This window comes from Staurois parvus, unplaced genomic scaffold (genome assembly GCF_062004578.1).
Source record: "Staurois parvus isolate SC_StPar_1 unplaced genomic scaffold, SC_StPar_1.0 ptg000136l, whole genome shotgun sequence".
Lineage (NCBI taxonomy): Eukaryota > Metazoa > Chordata > Amphibia > Anura > Ranidae > Staurois > Staurois parvus.
In genome coordinates, this window is record NW_028317932.1 from 8,310,764 (window position 1) to 8,333,021 (window position 22,258).

The window sequence follows — 22,258 nt, forward strand, 5'->3', positions numbered from 1 at the left end:
CAGATATAGCAATCTTACAGTTTGTATCTGAGCAGCATCAGTGGCAAGTTGGGTTGTCAAAGCTCCTGTGTTGTTTTTCTTGTTATCAAACCAGGATATTTCCTTTGTAGAGAAAAAAAGTATAGTTTCACCTATATAAATAGATAGTTTACATGTACAGATAAAACATCTATTAGTTCCACACTAACCTGGCGCAACATTACTTTGAATGCCATCTGTCTCAGGCGCATAGTGAGGACTTCCCCTGATCTTCCAAACATAAATCCCTGGCAATGCAGATGGAAATAGAGAATATGATATGATAGATGGAGTAACTGAATTTTGCCAAATATTTCCTCTACCCACTTTCACATCATACTTACTGATAGGAGAAATGTATTTCAATTTGTTCCAGTCACTCCTAACTTTCAACTCATCTCTTTTTCATCAAACAATCCTGTCGCTCAAATTGTCAGCTTGAGAATGTTTTTTTTTAGTGCTTATTCACACTGTCCCTCACACAAAACCGCAGCGGTGCCCAAAGTGAGACACTTTATTCATGCCACTGTACAGCAGTGCAGCACAGTTGTGCTGCTGTACAGTGACATGTGATCCCTTTGTGTATGCTTTGATAAAATTCAACATGTCTGCATTTTTTCGCAGCTCACTGTACCTCACTTCTGGGGTGTACTCCAGTGTGAACAGGACACATAGAGAACAATTGTTTTCTATGTGTCCTATAGGTGACCTGCATTTACCTAGTGCAGGAAAAATGCAGGTCACCACAACACATGTGAACAGGGCCTAAAAGGTGTTTGTTATTGCATTTTTAAAATTAATTTACAAGAATGCAAGCAATAAACCAGAACACATACATATGTGACACACACTCAGTCAGATACCAAAGTTCTCTCTAGTCAAATTTGGTCAAAGAAATAACTCTTATCCATAAGATATTATACAATATAAGATAATGTACAATATAATATACAATATAAGCAATGAAATAGCAACCTGACAGGAGAAGAATTCCTTCAGAATTGGGAGCAGTCCTATCCTCTAGCTCTCTACAACAGTGGACGGAGGAGGTACAGGTTATAGCAACAGATGAGGAGGATACCAAGGAGAATAGAGAGTCTGAAAGCTTGGGATCTCTGACTTTACTCCAGGACAGGACTGAGAAACGTTTTAGAATTTTTTGGGGACAGGCTCTATTATATAGTGTATAATTTTAAACCTGTGTAGGTAATCAGTAGTAAGTCTAACAATCTGGCCAGCTTGAGATTTTAGCTGCTGTGTATGTATCTTTATTACTTACATTTCTGAAATTTGCCAACCTTTCCCTTTTTGAGGGATCAACACCCTCAGTAATGAGGAAGGGAGGTGATTCCCCCCATATGCACCATATACCAGCTAATCTTATCTGTTACATAAAACAATCCCATCTTACTTTGTGGAAGAGGAAGTGAGGTCATTGTGATGTTACAACCTCCTATCCTGGAGAGGTACACACCATGGAGGAAGTGATTTATTTTTTTTGAGAATCATCCATTCTGTATAATTCAATTCCCCCTAAGATTGTACACAATACATTCTAAACATTCACACACATTTCCCACATTTGATTCCGATGATAAATGTGTTTACCTGTGTAAAGTATGTAAAGAAGGATGCCACGCCAATCATGGTAAGTATAAGGCAGTAAATGTTAATTTGATGCTGGATCCATACATCATCATTCGTTCCAAATATCTGTTAGAAAGTTAAAAATAGTTAATATAGAACGTGTCAATAAAAACTGCTAAAAAAAAGAAATAATACTCAACTCATATGATAATTCTAAAATAATTTCCAAACACAGTTTGTGACTACAGAGCAATGTATACTCAGTTAAGGCAGGTTTACTAAATTATTGCATTTTAAAGAAAACATGTACTAAAAAAAATTATTAAGGTTCCCATTTTTGAGCCTATAGCTTCAATACTTTACTTTCTACTTACTTACATTAAAAGGCCCAATTCTATTAACTGATAAAAGCATCCAATAAAAAATATAAATGTATTGAGATCATACATGACAAAACAAAAAGGGTTGGCCTCCACATGTTTCACAGATGATGGGTTGAAAAGACTGACAAGATTGCTTACAAAGTTTTACAATAAACTTTTCCTAAAATGGCAATACACAGCACTTACCAAATACACAATTTTCCCCTTTGATAACATTATAAGGCCTGTTTCACATGGGTTGACCGATCGGGTCTGTCTGCCCATTTTTCAGACAGACCTGATTAGACCATCCATATGGAGTGGTGGATGTAAAATGGAATAAAGTGTCCGTTTACACCAGCCTGCATCCGGTCCGATTCCTATACTAACAAAATAACCACCATCTTTGCAAGTAATAGTGATACCACCTATAGCTTTAGAAATCACCTCTCTTATGTTGCACAAATCACTGTGTATTCTGATTATTCAGATATTCAAAGTGATCCCTGATCTTATCTACACAAAAAAAACAGATAGGTTTAACAACCATTTTTCCTGCTCTTTATACAACACTGTGTACTCTGACATATATGATGAGATGCAAAAACAGCCCCTGGCTATAGGCTTGGACACAAATAAATAAATAAACAACCTCTTTTTTCTTATCCTTTATATATACAGTCTTTTTTTCAATGTGAGTGGTTGCTGTCGCAGAAATATGTCACCATTCAAACATGGAACCATAAAAATGAAAAAAGTTTATTTGGTTTCAGAACCTGAATTTTTCATAAACCAACAAATTATAATGGTTTGTTGAATGCCAAAAGCTGTCATTTCGAAAGATGGATTGATAATATCCCAAAAGAGCAATTTGTACGTTTAAAACAGAATTGCATTGACTTAGAGACATTCAAGCTACAAGGGGAAGAGATGCCTAGAAAGTTCTTGGAGAAAAGTATACAGTGATAAAGTAGTGAAGAAAGCTTTCAGGGAGGCAACAGAGAGAGATAGACAGGAATTACTGAAAGAAAGGGAGAAAAGGGAACAAGCCATAGACAACAGTGTAGCCTTTATTACAGACTAAGGAAAAGGAATTGAGGATATAAATAAAATAATAAAAAAAAAAACTCATATTTTACAAGGAGACGAGGTTTTGAATAAAGTGTTAACAAACAAACCAAAATTTATCTAAAGGAAAAAAAGATCAATGAGACAACAGGTTGTAAAAAGTTATGTGAAGGATGAACAAATTCCAAAAAATTGGTTTGCGAATATAAAAGGATTTGTTATTGTGGAATAGCTATAGAACAGGAAAGTCCAAAATGAGTTTCCAACCTATCAGTACTGGGAAAGAATACCAGATCACAAGTGTCACATGCTGTGCAAAATGGTAGTGTATGTGTTAGAATGCAGTTGCCCTATGTAATATGTTGGGAGAACAAAAAAGGTTTTAAAAACATAATGTATCCGTCCATTTTGCTGCAAAACATGCTTGCAACTCCAAACATTTAAAGCACCCCCCCATGTTGAAGGCATGTGGCCTAGTATGGTTGCCAGGCTGCATGCTCAGATAAGGGTCTGGTATGGATTTTGGGGGGACCCCCAAGCCATTTTTTTCTTTAATTTTGGCGTGGGGGTTCCCCTCAAAATCCATACCAGACCCAAAGGGCTTGGTATGGATAAGAGGGAGGACCCTGCACATTGTTTTTTAAATTTTAATTGTAGTGCAATGCTGTGAATTCTTTCTCTAGTTAGTTAGGGTATCAGAGTAAAGGGGGCTGAATACAAATGCACACCATACTTTTCAGATATTTATTTGTAAAGAATTTTGAAAAACATTTATCATTTTCCTTCCACTTCAAAATTATGTGCCACTTTGTGTTGGTCTATCACATAAAATCCTAATAAAATACATTTACATTTTTGGTTGTAACATGACAAAATGTCAAAATGAAAATTTCAAAGTGTATGAATACTTTTTCAAAGCACCATATATGTACTAGCAGATTTAGATGCACTAACAAACCAAAGCCAGACCCCAGCTAACACTTTATAAGCAGTTATGGCAACATTTTTTTCTTTTGGCATAAAGGTTTTATAGAAATGAATAAAAGCTTATCATCCCTTCCAGTGAGAAATGGTTTGTTTCAACCCTCTAACTGCTCCATTTGTCAGGCAGCTTGTTCTGTTGAAAAAAATAACAGATATACTGCCAGGATCACCAGGTGACAAAGGAAAGAAGGCCTAAAAAACAGAAAACGAATGTAACCACCGCATTTAGGAATTGGTAAGCTGCAATACAGTAAATGTTTGCGTTTGGGTTTAATCCTGCTTTAATGTAGGGTCAGCTTTAAACTGATCATGAAATAGTGTAAATAATTTAATTCAGGGACAGAATCTGTTCAAATCATTGGAACTGATTTGCTTCCTCTGCACAGTTTGTGCCTCTGCAGCTGCCTGTAGCAAGAGGAAGCAGTCAAAAAAGATGGAGGGAAGTTGAAACGATTCACAAATATTTTAGCACTTGCTGTTTAAAAAAAAAAGAAATGCAAGGAAAGGGATATATTATATTACCATCCGTAATTATCTATGGTAATGCTAGCTTTAATATACTTTGATGTAAACATACTTACGGTTATGACTTTGGCAAATAAAATGCAGAATGCTGGATGGCCCCCTCCATTTATGGCCGCTGCAAGGGTTCCAAACAAGATGTAAGGCCACTCTGATTTATTCAGTTTAAGTAGTCTGAAAAACGAAATTTTTGGAAGCTTTTTCTGGAAGAAAAAGGAAAACAGCAAAAGCAAGCCATAAGAATAGTATTTATGGTTAGAACTATAATCTGGCATTGTTGAGGTCCTGGTTGGGGGTTGGCTGTGACTGCACCCACCAGCATCTTTACCAATAGGAAGTCATCATGTATAATAGCCGTGGTAATCAGTGGCGTCCCGAGGCAGGTGCGGGGGGGTGCGGTCCGCACCGGGTGACACCGAACCCGCTCATCAAAAAGGTAAGTTGTAAAGCAACTGCGGGGATCATCGGCTTTCTTTACAACTTACCTTTTCTTGGAGCAGGTCCGATGTCACCCTGTATAGGTTGCATGCCGACGATCCTGCGGGGATCGTCGGAATGCAACCTATTTGGGGTGACAGTGGTGTAGCGGCAAGATGTGTCTCCCATGTAGATATGTTCCCCCCTGAAGCAACTGCCTCTATTATACATGATGTTCAGCTCCCACCGAAGGGATATATATTCAGGAGTTCATAAAGAAGTTTGGACCGAACCTTGAGCTCATCTCGAACAGTAGTTGAGCCAGGCTTGAACTAGGTTTTTTTAGTTTACTTTGGAATAGATCAGGGCATAAACTTTTTTTTTTTGTGCTGCTTGTATCCCCACTGTGAAAATTTTTCCAAATTATCAGTCTTGGTATTAACGGAAAATCTCTTGAATGAGAGCACAAACAGCAGTAAAACAACTTTTTTAGCTGATTGGAGAAGAGTTGGAACTCCTGCTAGTGGTATTTTGGTTGAAGGATACCTAATTCTCTAGAGCTAAAAATACGTTTGGAAATCACTTTTCGGCATGGAAAGTATTCGTTATACCATTTCTGGCAAAGCTATCGGTTTGACTACTTTAAATTTCTATATAAAAAGCTTGTATTACCTCCTCTTCATCCTCTGAAAAAACAACTTCCTCCTCATTTTCAGACATGGAAAATTTTCCAGTTGACATATTGGAATGTATCCTCTGTACTAAAGATGGCTTCTCCGGAGTCTCTTGTCCCATTTCACTTTCTTCTGTTGTCTGTATGGACTGAAAAATAATTACAGAAGTGGAGGGATTGTCATTACATTTGAAAGAAGGCATTGCCCAACATTTCCTCTGCCATTTGGCTTGAGAATCTTAGGCTAGTAATTCACAGTACCTGAGCTGTTGCGAGTGAATGATATATTCCTTTATTTTCCATTAATTCAGAATGAGTTCCTTTTTCAGCCAAAGCACCATTCTCCAACAAAACAATGAGATCTGCTGCCCACACAGTGCTCAAACGATGGGCAATGACAATTGTAGTACGACCCTCACTAGCCTGAAAAAGATTGTCACAATTGGAAACTGTAAAGAATGATGGAGGTAACTCTGTAGAACATCACAGTGAAATCACAAGGAAATTCTACCTTGTCTAGGGCAGCTTGTACAACTGATTCACTCTCAGTATCCAGAGCTGAAGTAGCCTCATCCAGTAAGAGTATTTTAGGATTTCGGACCAAGGCTCTAGCTATAGCTATTCTCTGCTTTTGGCCACCACTTAGCTGGGCTCCTCTTTCTCCAACTAAGGTTTCAAGTTTCTAAAAAAAAAAGAATGAGATAACATTAAATTGTTTTGTAATGATGTTGTTTCATTATGATGTGCAACTGTAACAAAAAAATGTTGACTGTAGCGACATATATGCTTAATTTCCCTGAAGAAAAGAGAATGAGAACAAAACAATAAACTACAAAAAGGAGACTTCAGGGAGAAGGACCTTTCAGCTACACTAAAGTACATGCAAAGTTACAAAAATATCGGCAACACCCCTATTTGTTGTTTGCTTCAGTTTTTTTTTTATAAATCAACAGCAATGGACCTCATTTATCATGATAGGGATTCCTAAAGGCGTAGAGAATGTATGCATAGAAAAGTGAATTTTAATTTTGCTTATAAAATAAGCTGAAGCTAGGTTCACGTCAACCATCCAATTTTGTGCAAGCAAAAGCCCTTTTCATCATTTATTTTGCACATATTTGGGTGGTCAAATAGAACACAGCTTTAATTATTTACTAAACTAAGTGAATACTCTACTCCTTAAAATGGTATTTTACCAAAAAGCAAACTTTTATTAGATTACAATTTACTAATTCTTATACAGTTGCAAGAAAAAGTATGTGAACCCCTTGGGATTACGTGGAGTTTTGCATGAATTGGGCATAAAATGTGCTCTGAACGTCATCTAAGTCACAACAATAGAAGAACACAGTCTGCTGAACATAATACTACACAAACATTAGATGTTGCCATGCTTTAATTGCACATAACATGTAAACATTCACAGCGCAGGGAGGAAAAAGTATGTGAGGCCCTAGCTTAATGACTTCTCCCAGAGCTAATTGGAGCCAGGAGTGAGCCAACCTTGACTCCAATCAGTGTGATGATATTGGATGTGTTGCTGACAGCTGTCCTGCCCTTAAAAAACACACACCTGTTTTGGGTTTACTGGTTTCAAGAAGCACTGTCTGATGTGAACCATGCCTCGCAGAAAAGAGCTCTCAGAAGACCTACGATCAAGAATTGTTGACTTGCATGAAGCTGGAACGGGTTACAAAAGTATCTCCAAAAGCCTTGATGTTCATGTGTCCACGGTAAGACAGACTGTCTACAAATGGAGAAAGTTTAGCACTGTTGCTACTCTCCCTAGACGTGGTCGTCCTGTAAAAATGACTGCAAGAGCACAGCGCAGAATGCTGCATGAGGTAAAGAAGAATCCCAGAGTGTCATCTAAATACCTACAGAAATCTCTGGCACATGCTAACATTTTTGTTGACACATCTACAATAAGGTAAACATTAAACAAGAATGGAGTACATGGGAGGACACCACGGAGGAAGGCATTGCTGGCCAAAAAGAATATTGCAGCACGTTTGAAGTTTGCAAAAGAGCACCTGGATGTTCCACAGCACTACTGGCTAAATATACTGTGGACAGATGAAACCAAGATTGAGTTGTTTGGGAAGAACACACAACACTATGTGTGGAGAAAAAAAGGCACAGCACACCAACATCAAAACCTCATCCCCACTGTGAAACATGGCGGAGGGAGCATCATGGTTTGGGGCTGCTTTGCTGCCTCAGGGCCTGGACGGATTGTTGTCATTGATGGGAAAATGAATTCCAGAGTTTATCAAGACATTTTGCAGGAAAACGTACGACCGTCTGTCCGCCAACTGAAGCTCCGCAGAGGATGGGTGATGCAACAGGACAATGACCCAAAGCATACAAGTAATTCAACAAAACAATGGCTGCAACAGCACAAAATACGCCTTCTGGAGTGGCCCAGTCAGAGTCCTGACCTCAACCCCATTGAAATGCTGTGGCATGACCTTAAGAGAGCGATTCACACCAGACATCCCAAGAATATTGCTACACTGAAACAGTTTTGTGAAGAGGAGTGGTCCAAAATGACTCCAGATCGTTGTGCAGGTCTGATCTGCAACTACAGGAAACGTTTGGTTGAGGTTATTGCTGCCAAAGGAGGGTCAACCAGTTATTAAGTCCAAAGGTTCACATACTTTTTCCTCCCTGCACTGTGAATGTTTACATGTTATGTGCAATTAAACCATGGCAACATCTAATGTTTGTGTAGTATTATGTTCACCAGACTGTGTTCTTCTATTGTTGTGACTTAGATGACGTTCAGAGCACATTTTATGCCCAATTCATGCAAAACTCCACGTAATCCCAAGGGGTTCACATACTTTTTCTTGCAACTGTATTTGGTGGCTGCATTAGTTTTTTTAGGCTTCCTTTCCATTATTTTCACCTGGTGATTTCACTGGTAAGTCTTTTTTCAACAGGCCAAGCTGATCGGCAATGTAGCAGTTAGAGGGTTGAGACAAACAATTTACCACTGACAGGGGTGCTTACAATCATCAGCTTTTATTCATTTATGTAAAACCTTTATCCCACAAGAAAAAAAACACTGTTGCTGTAACTCCTTAAAAAGTGTGAGCTGGGATTTGGCTTCAATTTGTTAGTGTATTAAAATATGATAATCCATCTAAAACTTCCCTCTCCCAGATTAAAAATTTTGTTGTCCAAAGTTGTCTCTGTGCTTCTTCATCCAGAGTGTAGGCACTGTAATACAGCAGGTAAGTTACTGTCTGAATCACCAGGTAAAAACAGAGGAAAAAGGTCTAAAAAAGAAAACCTATACAGCCGCTATACAAGGATTGTTAAGTGGCAATATATTACATTATTTATTTTGGGTTTCATACCGTTTTAAGAAAATCAACCCCAGAGTCTGAGTGAAGAATTATTTCTGTTGACCATACTGCCCTATAGGCATTTTCCTTTAATTATCTTATAGTGAAAGGAGGCAATGAAATTTAGATTCTCATTTTGTTTATAAATTAGTAATATGGCTTGAAATTATTTCCCAGCCCAGGTGCACATATAAGGATTAGAGAGACATCTACTCCAAAAAAAAAAGGCTTCTAAGAGCAACACCTAACAAAATCCTTACTGATGGTGCTGGTGCCATACACAGATTTTATGACCATTACCTTTTATGATATTAGCAATATACTCATAATGACAAGCAACATTTGTATTTAATAGAATGACTTGCTACAATGGATATATTTATGACCAGCAATTGTTTTAGTCTGCAGATACGTACATCAGGAAGCTCCATAATGAAGTCATAGGCATTGGCTTCTTTAGCTGCCCTCTCAATTTCTTCATCGGTCACATCTAACCTTCCATACTTAATGTTGTTTTTAATTGTGGTTCCAAAAAGTACAGGCTCTTGGCTGACCACACCGATTAATTCTCTGTACCGTTTAATATTCAGAGACCGTATATCATGGCCATCAACCAAAATCTGAAAAAAACAGACAAGATAAAATACATAAGTAATACAGGTTAAAAAAAACATACCTGCACATGTAGTGCATAATGGGTATCATTTAAATATTATCATCTATTATTCACTAAATATGACATACAATATTACTAGTATTTATATGATGGGAAAGGGAAAGAACCTCTATCGGCTTCACTTCCTATTCCAGGTAAGAAATGTCACATAGAAAAATAGGTGAGGGAAAAAATCAAAAGAAGCCTAAAGTGTAAGTTCACCTGTACAGAAAAAATGAAAAGGTGAGCCAATACCCCCCCCCCCTTGCAGGGTTTGAAAAATGAACTGTTTTTCCTTTTCTTTCCCTAGGGACACCAAGACAGTTTTGGCTGATCAGAGCTGTCATCTGCAGCAGTGACCAGGGGGTGGGGAGGGTGTTAGTTAATGTTTCCCTTTTTTCTGTAAAGGTGAACTTAAACTTTAAAGCTGAAATTTAGGTATGCATATTTTTGCATAGTTCAGCTGAGATCAATGTAACTATGCACGTGTCATACCTGGAAGATCCCTGTGGAAGCTTGAAATCACTGCTACCTTTTTGATTGCCAGGTCATGTTCCGAGTGGCTGCTCTGCTAATTATTGAACATAGAAGGTCACTCGCTCGGTACGGGCACCATTCTAAGAACACTTTGCATTTTCTAAGTTAATTCAAAAACAATCTCTGATTGGATGAGATGGAAATCATAACACTGACGTCCCATCTCTTCACTTCGTCCAATCAGAAAATGCTTTGTATTTATTGAGAAATGCAAAGTGTTCTTGGAATGGTACTTGTGCCTAGCTAGCAACCTTCTGTGTTCACTAAGCAGTAGAGCAACCACTCAGTGGAGTCGCTATGGGGATGCAGGGGGTGCAGACTGCTCCTCTGGTTGACACTCCTCAGAGGGGTGACACCAGGGCTTGGAGTCAGTAGGGGGTCCCACGAGAGACTCAGTCTGCCCCTGGAGGTGCCAGCAGATTATCAGGTTCTGGCTGGGATGATAGAGGGATGGTGGAGCCATGGAGACGAAGGCACCAACAGCTGCTCTGGCCACTTCACCTCCTGGGGATTTCAATGGAGGGGCGGGGCCACAGACCATATCCCCGCTGCAGGGAACATCATGTCAGTGAGTGCTGAACTTAGCTGAAGGTGGCACAGAGTACACTGCACAGGGGACTCATTGTGCGGAGCAACCTACATTGTGTGCAGCAGGTCAGTAACATTGACAGTGATGATAGCCAGCCCAGCAGCTAGTAGTGTCACTCTGCTGTAATCTCTGACAGTCATTCCGAGTTTTTCTGCCCAGTGTCCACACACCAGGTGCTATTCCCTATTTCTAATAATCTCCTGATCTCTATACACTGTCAGTAGTGCAACTCAGTGTACAGATACCAGTGTTATATATAGGAAATAGCACTCAGTTTACAGATATTAGTGTTATATATGACACTGATATCTACACTAAGTGCCATTACCTGTAAATAACACTGATATCTGTACACTGAGTGCTTATATGTAGGGAATAGAACTCAGTGTAGAGATATCAGTGTTATATATAGGGAATAGCACTCAGTGTACAGATATCAGTGCTATATAAAGGAAATAGCACTCAGTTTACAGATATTAGTGTTATATATGACACTGATATCTATCCTAAGTGCCATTACCTGTAAATAACACTGATATCTGTACACTGAGTGCTTATATGTAGGGAATAGAACTCAGTGTAGAGATATCAGTGTTATATATAGGGAATAGCACTCAGTGTACAGATATCAGTGTTAGCTGTAAACCTAATGCTATACATAACACTGACATCTGTACACTGCCACTCAGTGGGTGTGGCTTGTGTGTAGGCAGGGAGACATGGGCAGGGTCATATGGCAGGGCCACAGGGGGCCCCATGATCTTATACTGCCCAGTGGCCGGCACCAACCGCATCATTTACAGGGACCAGATTGGGGTGCACACTGTGACCATGCACTGCCGGCCCAAAATATTATTGGGGGGGGTGACACCATATTTTATCGCACCAGGTGACACCAACCCTAGTGACAACCACTTAGAATGAGACCCGGAAGATAGCAGCAATCACTTTAGTATGTGTATCTACTACAGTGTATTCTAGCTTGCATGGGGATCTTCCAAGTATGACACATGAATACTTACTATACATTAGTCCAAGATGACTAGATAAATATTCATACCTAAACTTCAGTTTTAACATACAGCAATGAAAACTTAACAGAGATTTTAACCTTGCCCTAAAATTATTATTATTAAACTATTTTTATTGGGCTTCAAAGAGACCCTGTCACTTTGTCTATGGTTGCAACCCCACAAAGAAAACATGCTGTACTGTGGATTATCTGGGAGACTGCAAACCGGAGCTCTGGCCTTGAAATGTAGCAATAATCCTCTAATACAATGAAGCTGGATACTCTATAACATCCATTGGAGCCATGCTATAAGTAAGGCTTCAGCTGAAACACGTTAGTATGTTATTACTGTACCCTGCTATGAAGCCAATAAAGAATTGTTCCAATGGATGACTCCAAGTAGCCGGTTTCAATGTATAAGAGGATCTCTTGCTACCCCATCTCTAAGTGCTGGTTCACATATATGCGAATTGGATGCGTTTTGAACCGTATCCAATACGCATAACATGTGAATAAACATTGCTTACTATGCCTGTTCACATACTGTATGTCCAGTGCACTGGTGGTGCGGATTGAGTGCGGGTTTAAAAAGAGTCATGTAAGATTTCTGAGCAGTGCAGTCCGGTTCAGGTGTGGATTACAGGCTATTGACTTCTATGAAAATTGTTTCTAAACTGCATATGTGTGAACAGGATAAGATCCTGACCTTATCCTGTCCTGAACTTGACATGAAGTGGTGAACAACATCTGAATCAATTTGCTGTGAAATCTGAGCTTCAATCCACACCACACATGTGTAAATCAGCTGTATATCTACTACTCAGGGGCGGACTGACAACTCATGGGGCCCCGGGCAATAGGGGATCATGGGGCCCCTGTTTCCTTGTCCACACTCAAAAAAGCCTATAAAAAAGGTACCAGGGGCATTTCATGGGGCCCCCTACTGACCCCAGGCCCTCGGGCAGTGCCCGAGTGCTCGAATGGTCAGTCCTCCGCTGCTACTTACCTCTGTTCCACTAGGAGACAACTCCTGTGTAAGGTCCATATCAGGAGGTTCTAACACAGGAATAATTACATCATCACCCTCCCTCACATCACATTGTTCTGGCTTAGCAATTACTGGTGTGGGAACACAGTGAAGGTGAATAAATGCTAAATGGGAGTAAGTTTAGAAAGAGGTTGCCCTGAGCTTTTCAGCTTTACACACGTTAAATTAATGTTGTGTACAAATAAGGTTCCTTTTTGAATGTATAAAACATAATTACTGGGGTAGCACAGTGGCTAAGTGGTTAGCACCTCTGCCTGGCACTGGCAGCACTAGGGTTGTTGGTTTGAATCCCACCTATGGCATCACCTGCCTGGAATTTGTATGTCCTCCTTGTTCCTGCATGGGCTTCTTCCCATACGCTAAAGACATGCTAGTAAGTTAATTGGCTCCTGTCTAAATTAGCCCTATTAAAAAAAAAACAAAAAAAAGAACCAGAAAATATAATTACCTCTCCATCTTGTGGATCATACAGTCTCTGCAGCAGCTGCACCATTGTACTTTTACCACACCCACTTTGTCCTACCAGTGCAACTGTCTGACCAGATTTCACTGTCAGGTTAAGTCCATTCAGTACCTTCAAAGAATAGAAGTGAAAATGATATGTTTTCCCCTTACTTTATGAACACACAAGACTCATACATTTCTTGTATTCTGCATCCTATTGTATAAATATAAGAGTATGATTCATTATTTCATAAAAGTTTAGATGACAGATCCCACATGTGGCTTGCTATGTAAAAATTTATATTAACGGTACATACAAAGTTTTGAAGAGATGGTACTTGGTTTTCTGCAGCAAAGCACATGTAGTTCTGGGGTTCTCAGATAAATGTCCTCAGGGATGTGACTCAAAGGGCAGTATGCTACTATCTCATGGGCATCTCAAAATATTAAAAATTTATTTTTTAACATTTTTTAAAAAAAGGTTTATAATTTGTGCTCTATGTACATATCAGATTGAGTTTGTATCCTATTGTCATTTTCATGGTCTCTCCTATTCCCTTGGAACAAGTCAATGAAAGGTTGGTTGCAGGAGAGCAATGTAGAGGGATCATAAAAGGCTCAGAACCAGGGGCGGACTGACAACGCATTGGGCCCCCAGGCAATAGGGGATCCTGGGGCCCCTTTGTCCTTGCGCAAACTCAAAAAAGCCTATGAAAAAGGTACCAGGGGCATCTCATGGGCCCCCCTACTGACCCTGGGCCCTCGAGCAGTGCCCGAGTTTCCAAATGGTCAGTCCGCCCCTGCTCAGAACTGTAGAGTGAAGAACCAAATTGTAGAAGGAGTCTGAAGTCCCAGAGAGCTGATGTAGAAATCTTATCTACATGCATCTGGTGCTGGTGGTGGACATATTTATCTTTCATATGAAAAGAAAGCAGCATCTGATCACTAGGAATTTTTTCAAAAGCAGATATGTACCAAACAGTTCAGGGAGAGCAATTGAGGGTAAGCACCAGAGACATTTTATGCAAACTTTATTACTAAACCCACAACAGTAAAATCAGTCTGTATATACAGTAAAGCAGGCATCACTGAACGGCAGACTAAGGGCTGGATGCGGACCGAGTCACCGTCCCATCCAGACCCATGCAGTCCTGCCATTTAAGAGCCTTTTCTTCCCCCAGCTGTCTCACATTCATCCTCACGGAGCTGACAGTGGGAGGCAGGACAGTTCTGGATGGAGGGTGGGAGTTGCCTGAGGTTAACAAGCAGGTGATTGGTTGCTTGGATGAAGGGCAATCCTAGCAATCAATCACTGTCTGTCAATCACTGTCTGTGTAAGGTAGGACAGTGGGGGGGGGGGGGGGGCAAAGTTAAAGAGGCTAAGGACATTAGTGTGAAGGAGGATTGAGGACAGTAATGTGGGAGCTAAGGACTGTGGTGTGTGGGGGCTGAGGAGATTAAAGTGGGAGGGGCTGAGGATAGTAACGTGGGGGGCTGAGAACAGTAATGTGGGGGGCTGAGGGCAATAACATGGGGGGGGGTGCCATGGACAGTAATGTGGGGGCTGAGGACAGTAACATGGGAGGGGTCTGGGGACAGTAACATGGGGGGCTGAGGACAGCAACATGGGGGGGGCTCAGGACAATGTGGGGGGGTGATGTAAAAAGGGGCAGAGTACTCTTCAGTGAAGAGGGCAGAGGACAGTACTATTGGGGGGGGGGGGGGGGAGTTGATGTCAAGGAAGTGAGAGAACACTACTGTGAAAGGGGTGGAGGGGGGTGATGAAAAGGGGGAGCTGAGGACATCCATCAAGAGGGATATTGCTGTGAATGAGGAGGGGACTGTGATATGCAGTGGGGATTGAATGTTAGAACTATCTCTGTATTACCCTAAGGCCCATGGGATAGAGCTCCTTTCTGGCTCTATTATCAGACGTTTCATTATGTTCTGGATAGGTAGTGTAGGTAGTGTATACAAGATATACTGATGATGCTGGCCGCCATCAATCTGTCATAACTAAAGCATCTATAAGCCTTATAAATTTTGATTATCAGATCACCATCACCAACAGATAGGATCACCATCTATTCACCCAGTTTGTAGTTATAACTTGTCTCTAATGATATCTAGAATTTTGTTCATTCCTTTGCATGTATGTGTAGAGAGGTTGTAAATTTGAAGTAGCTTTGTATTAGGCTGCTGAAAGACCCTTCCTTTGCCTACCCAAGGAGCCTTGGTACAGAGTTATCAGCAGCAGTGTGCTATAGGGGCCCACAGTTTTACCTATTTCCCAAATACATTTTTACATCTACCATTTTCCACAATGCATTTACTATCTGCCTCTATCATAAGGATAGGATAGATGAAATTTCCTCAATCTATGTTTAATTATAAAATTACAAAATAAATAAAAGTAGCCATCAACTCCCAGATGAAGTACTAATATGATGAAACATGACCAAGGAGCACTTTGATTTAAATATCCCTTACCTGAACAGTCATTCTTGATGGATAGGAGAAATGCACATTTCTGAATTCTACGTCTCCCTTTATATTATCTGGTTTATATCCTTCTCTTGAAAAGCTGTTGATTTTGGATTGCTGGAAAGGAAAATATACTTTATAGCTCAAAGGTCCGTCTAAGGGTCAATTCTGGTCTGCAATGATAATTTATTTAAAGATTCACTAAGCCCTGGTTCACACTATTGTGTTTGGGCACATTGCATGTGATTCGCACTGGAACCTGCGCAAATCACATGCGATGTCTGTGTGGTGCTATTTTAGCCGCACATTTTGTATGTCTCAGATCGCATCTCTTCTGCACCAGAAAGGTGCAGGACCATTTTTTTCCCCCACACCTGATTTGCATTGCATGGGTGTTCACACCCTTGCAATGCGAATTCTGGTAATCGTACTGTGTTTTGAAATCTGTTTCAGGTATTGTTAATTTAACATTGACACCCGTACCAGATCGCACGGACGCAATGCGATTGCAATGTGGTGCGGGAAATGCCCATAAAGCTCTAAAGCCACCTTTACCTCTGGTTTAGAAGTGTTCCATTCAAACCTTAAAGGGAGTCCTGCCTGCAGTTTTAAACAAGCTTTTAGGGAGCTTTCAACAATGCGAACGCTATTCTAAAGCTTGCTAAAAGCCCAATAATGCTTGTTTAACCACTTCCCGTCCGGCCGCTGTTTATAAACGGCAGGACGGGACACCTACAGGAGCGGGTTGCCGTCTCTAAACGGCACCTTGTATGTGAGGCTCGTGCAAGGCTCCTAGAGCGCGCACCCGCGAGCCCGATGATCGCCGAGTCCGACGGACACGATGGATTACGTGACATGGTATGGGACCAATGAAATCGGTCCCATACCATGTGATCAGCTGTGTCCAATAAGGACACAGCTTAAGTGTAAACAAAAGCCGCATGGTGCGGCTTCCGCCTCCTTCTCCTCTCACGGAGTTGTCTGTGAGAGGAGAAACAGCGAAGAAGAGGGTTGTAGCTAACTGCCCTCCACCTCAGTGACACCTGATCGCCCCTAAAGTGGCCCTGATCGCCCCTAAAGTGGCCCTGATTGCCCCACGTGTCCCTGATCACCCCAATAAGTGGCCCTGATTGCCCCCACAAGTGTCCCTGATTGCCCCCACAAGTGGCCCTGATTGCCCCAAGTGGCCCTGATTGCCCCAAGTGGCCCTGATCGCCCACAAGTGGTCCTGATCGCCAACAAGTGGCCCTGATCGCCCCCACATAGTGTCCCTGATTGCCCCCACAAGTGGCCCTGATTGCCCCCACAAGTGGCCCTGATTGCCCCAAGTGGGCCTGATTGCCCCAAGTGGCCCTGATCACCCACAAGTGGCCCTGATCGCCCACAAGTGGCCCTGATTGCCCACAAGTGGCCCTGATCACCCAACAAGTGGCCCAGCAGTGTCCCTGATTGTCAGTGTCCCTGATCACCACATAGTGGCCCAGCAGTGTTCCTGATCGCCACAGTGTCCCTGATCGTCACAGTATCCCTGATCGCCGCAGTGGCCAAGCAGTGTCCCTGATCGTCACACAAGTGGCCCAGCAGTATCACCACAGTGGCCAAGCAGTGTCCCTGATTGCCACACAAGTGGCCCAGAAGTGTCCCTGATTGCCGCAGTGACCCAGCAGTGTCCCTGATCACCGCAGTTTCCCCGATTGCTGCACAAGTGGTCCAGCAGTGTCCCTGATCGCCGCAGTGGCCCAGCAGTGTCCCTGATCACCGCAGTGTCCCTGATTGCCGCACAAGTGGTCCAGCAGTGTTCCTGATCGCCACAGTGTCCCTGATTGCCGCACAAGTGGTCCAGCAGTGTCCCTGATTGCCGCAGTGTCCCTGATTGCCGCAGTGGCCCAGCAGTGTCCCTGATCACCACACAAGTGGCCCAGCAGTGTCCCTGATCGCCGCACAAGTAACCCAGCATTGTCCCCGATTGCCGCACAAGTGGTCCAGCAGTGTCCCTGATCACCACAGTGGCCCAGCAGTGTCCCTGATCACCGCAGTGTCCCTGATTGCCGCACAAGTGGTCCAGCAGTGTCCCTGATCGCCGCAGTGGCCCAGCAGTGTCCCTGATCACCGCAGTGTCCCTGATTGCCGCACAAGTGGTCCAGCAGTGTTCCTGATCGCCACAGTGTCCCTGATTGCCGCAAAAGTGGTCCAGCAGTGTCCCTGATTGCCGCAATGGCCCAGCAGTGTCCCTGATCGCCACACAAGTGGCCCAGCAGTGTCCCTGATCGCCGCACAAGTAACCCAGCATTGTCCCCGATTGCCACACAAGTGGTCCAGCAGTGTCCCTGATCACCACAGTGGCCCAGCAGTGTCCCTGATCACCGCAGTGTCCCTGATTGCCGCACAAGTGGTCCAGCAGTGTCCCTGATCGCCGCAGTGGCCCTGATTGCCACAGTGGCCCAGCAGTGTCCCTGACCACCACACAAGTGGCCCAGCAGTGTCCCTGATCACCGCATTGGCCCAGCAGTGTTCCTGATCACCACACAAGTGGCCCAGCAGTGTCCCTGATCACCGCATTGGCCCAGCAGTGTTCCTGATCACCACACAATTGGCGCAGCAGTGTCCCTGATCCCCACATTGGCCCAGCAGTGTTCCTGATCACCACACAAGTGGCCCAGCAGTGTCCCTGATCGCTGGACAAGTGGTCCAGCAGTGCCCCTGATCACCGAAGTGTCCCTGATCACCGCAGTAGTCCAGCAGTGTTTCTGATTGCCACACAAGTGGCCCAGCAGTGTCCTGATCATCGCAGTGGCCCAGCAGTGTCCCTGATCGCCGCAGAAGTGGTCCAGCAGTGTCCCTGATTGCCGCAGTGTCCCAGCAGTGTCCCTGATCACCGCAGTGTCCCCGATTGCTGCACAAGTGGTCCAGCAGTGTCCCTGATCACCGCAGTGTCCCTGATTGCTGCAGTGGCCCAGATCACCACACAAGTGGCCCAGCAGTGTCCCTGATCACCACACAAGTGGCCAGCAGTGTCCCTGATCGCCGGACAAGTGGTCCAGCAGTGCCCCTGATCACCGCAGTGTCCCTGATCACCGCAGTTGCCCAGCAGTGTTTCTGATCGCCACACAAGTGGCCCAGCAGTGTCCTGATCATCGCAGTGGCCCAGCAGTGTCCATGGTCGCCGCACAAGTGGTCCAGCAGTGTCCCTGATCGCCACAGTGTCCCTGATTGCCACAGTGTCCCTGATCGCCACACAAGTGGCCCAGCAGTGTCCCTGATCACCGCAGTGGCCCAGCAGTGTCCCTGATCACCATACAGTGGCCCAATCAGTGTCCCTGATCACCTTACAGTGTGCCTGTTCATAAAGTGTCCCTGATCTCTGCCACACCAGTGGATCCTGTTCACTGCCATCGTCTGTGAGGAGAGAGATCCAGTACAGCTAACTGTGAGTAATTTTCAGCCTTTGCACAGAGTTTACACACACTCACAAAACATTGCCAGCCACCTCACTGTATCTCTGATTTTTGCCCAACAGTGACTAGTGTGAACCAACTGCAGCCAGATATCTGTCCCTCACTGCAACACCAGCCTGATCACTGCCATACCAGTGGGTCCTGATCAGTGTCAAAAATATGGCCAAAAGATCATATACAAGCGAGGAGGCATTTCAAATTCTGAGTATGACAGATGAGAGTGACGGAGAACTTAAAACATACCTTGGGGTGTTTGCTTTCCAAATTGGGGTCTTTTTATGGATAATTCCATTGTCCTGATGCTCCAGGACCTCCAAAACAGCAATAGGTAGTTAAGAAATTAGATGTGCGATCTTTGCCCTTAGAACGCTAACAGGTGCTTATTGGATGTGGAACCCCTCTATGTGGCCAGACTGTGAAAAAGTCTCACACATTTGGTATCACCATATTCAGGAAGAGTTAGAGAATGCGTTTTGGGGTGTAATTTTAAGTATGCCTATGCAGTGTATTAGAAATATCTCATAGATTGACAACTTTGTGTAGAAAAAAATACATTTTCATTTTCTTTTCGCATTTTCCAAAAACTTGTGGCAAAAAATGAAGTCTTCAGAAGACTCTGCATGCCTCTTAAAACATACCTTGGGGTGTTTGCTTTCCAAAATGGGGTCATTTTGTGGATAATTCCATTGCCCTGATGCTCCAGGACCTCCAAAACGGCAATAGGTAGTCAAGAAATTAGATGTGTAATTTTTGCCCCTAGAACGCCTAAGGGTGCTTATTGGATGTGGGGCCCTTCTATGTGGTTAGGCTGTGAAAATGTTTTACACATGTGGTATCGCCATACTCAGGATGAGTAGCAGAATGTGTTTTGGGGTGTAATTGCAAGTATGCCTATGCTGTGTGAGAGAAAGAACTTGTTAAATGACAACTTTGTGGGAAAAAAAAAAAGAATTTTTTTTACTTTCATCATTTCCTTAAAAAATTGGCAAAAAATAACAACTTCAAAAAACTTCCCATGCCCCTCATTAAATACCTCAGACTGTCTACTTTCCAAAAAGGGGTCGTTTGGGGGGTATTTCTACTGTCCTGGCATTTTAGGGCCCCAAGAAATTATATAGGTAGTCCGTGCATCAGGATTGATACATTTTCAAATATATCAAATATATATACCGTGGTCTGTGGACTCTATAACTTTCACAAAGACTAAATAATACACACTGATTTGGGTTATGTCTACCAACAAAATGTAGCACAATGGATTTTGGCCTAAATTTATGAAGAAAGTATATTTATTTGCAAAATTTAGTATCAAATACTAAGAAAAACATGTTTTTTTTCAAAATTTTCAGTCTTTTTTCATTTTTCTAGCAAAAAATAAAAACCCTAGTGATGATTAAATACCACCAAATTAAAGCTCTATTTGTTTGAAAAAAATGATAATAATTTCATTTAGATACAGTGTTGTATGCCTGAGTAATTGTCATTCACAATGTGAGAGCGCCGAAAGCTGAAAATTGGCCTGGACAGGAAGGGGGTAAAAGTGTCCGGACAGGAAGTGGTTAAAACCACAGCCAACACCTTATCCTTATTCAGCACTTCCATACAGGGCTGGTGGGGGCTTTAAGAAAGCTGCTCCAAAGTTGTTTAATGCTCTGTTAATACTGTGTATTACGTTGTACACACCTCAATCTAGATTTTACAAGCTGAAGTCCATGTGAAAAGGTTCAGCCTTAGATAATAAAAAGTTCTTCTTTTTAAATTCTAAAGTGTAGCTACTTATAACAACTAACTACAAAGAGTGAATTCTGTTTGGTTTCTGCACTTAAGAATAAGAATTTGTATCAGAAAAAGACTGTTCCGCTGTCTCCTGTTCATGTGTTGACCGACAGCTGCTCAATGAAGCAGAATAGAGCAGCAATGCCTGGATTTTGTGATATTTGACATCACCAGTATGCCTGTGACAACAAATAACACATCTGTTAGTGCATGGCAAAGAGTTCATTGTCACAGCAGAAGGATAGGTATTTAGTATTCCTGTGTATACAAATGAAGGGTCTGTAATGTTTAAAGTGATCCTGTCACCACAGGATCGTTTGTATAAAAAATCATACCACTGGTATGAAGACTATACTAACCTTTCTGGGGAAGGTAGAATACTTGTTTTTTCCACTGTAAGCTGGAAAGGTAAGTTTATTATTATACAGGATTTATATAGCGCCAACAGTTTGCTCAGCGCTTTACAATATAACAGGAGACAATACAGCAACGATACAGTTCAATACAAGAGGGATAGGAGGGCCCTGCTCCTTGGAGCTTACAATCTAAGAGGGAGGGGCTAGTGGTACAAAAGGTAGTAACTGTGGGGGATGGACTGGTAGGCGGAATAGAAGATTCCATTATTAGCTGAGGGCAGGATAGGCTTACCTGAAGAGATAGGTTTTTAGAGATTGCCTAAAAGTGAGCAGAGTAGGCGATAGTCTGATAAATTGGGGTAGAGAGTTCCAGAGGATGGGGGAAGCTCTGGAGAAGTTCTGGAGATGAGCATGGGAGGAGGAGACAAGGGAGGTAGAGAGCAGGAGGTTGTGCGAGGAGTGGAGAGTATGGTTTGGGTGATATTCGGAGACAAAATCTTAATATGTTATGTATATGTTTTTGTTTAGTTATAGTTCTGTAAACTTGGGACCCTGTGCTGACAGCGTAATTTTATCGAGTTCCCCCCTACCCAAGGGATGGAATATGGGGTCCTTATTAAAGTTGTCTGTATTTTCCAGGTTCCTCATTGGTTAGCTGAAGCTGATGAGTACAAAATAAAAGCAGCTTATTGGTAGTGTTTTGACATCTATATAACAACATCACCAACTGGACCTAGAGGCAGTCATAACTTGAGCAGTAGAGAGCACAACACCCACCTTCTCCTATGTCATTCTTCATGTCTTAATATTGTTAGTTGGGTGGGTCATCCTGCATAGCACTTGAGAAACAAAGCAAAGCAACCCTTTTTTTTGAATGGTTAGTCTGAGTTTTTTATGGACATTTTCAGGACGTTTTAT

The 22,258-nt window shown here is 42.4% G+C and overlaps 1 protein-coding gene across 4 annotated transcripts in view; it reads right to left on the reverse strand.

The window, feature by feature from the left end:
• The window catches only part of LOC149465934 (ATP-binding cassette sub-family B member 5-like), a 78,722-nt gene that overhangs the window by 22,145 nt on the left and 34,319 nt on the right, over nt 1–22,258 (reverse strand). For 3 of the 4 annotated variants that reach the window (XM_089673158.1, XM_089673160.1, XM_089673161.1), the window contains 10 exons: nt 15,760–15,870; nt 13,274–13,399; nt 9,401–9,604; nt 6,143–6,313; nt 5,893–6,054; nt 5,631–5,780; nt 4,601–4,744; nt 1,627–1,731; nt 189–266; nt 19–102 (listed from right to left, as the gene is read on the reverse strand). In XM_089673158.1, coding sequence (XP_089529284.1) covers nt 19–102; nt 189–266; nt 1,627–1,731; nt 4,601–4,744; nt 5,631–5,780; nt 5,893–6,054; nt 6,143–6,313; nt 9,401–9,604; nt 13,274–13,399; nt 15,760–15,870 — 1,335 coding nt within the window. The remainder of the gene's footprint in view (nt 1–18; nt 103–188; nt 267–1,626; nt 1,732–4,600; nt 4,745–5,630; nt 5,781–5,892; nt 6,055–6,142; nt 6,314–9,400; nt 9,605–13,273; nt 13,400–15,759; nt 15,871–22,258) is intronic. The other variant, XM_089673159.1, reaches the window with a different exon arrangement.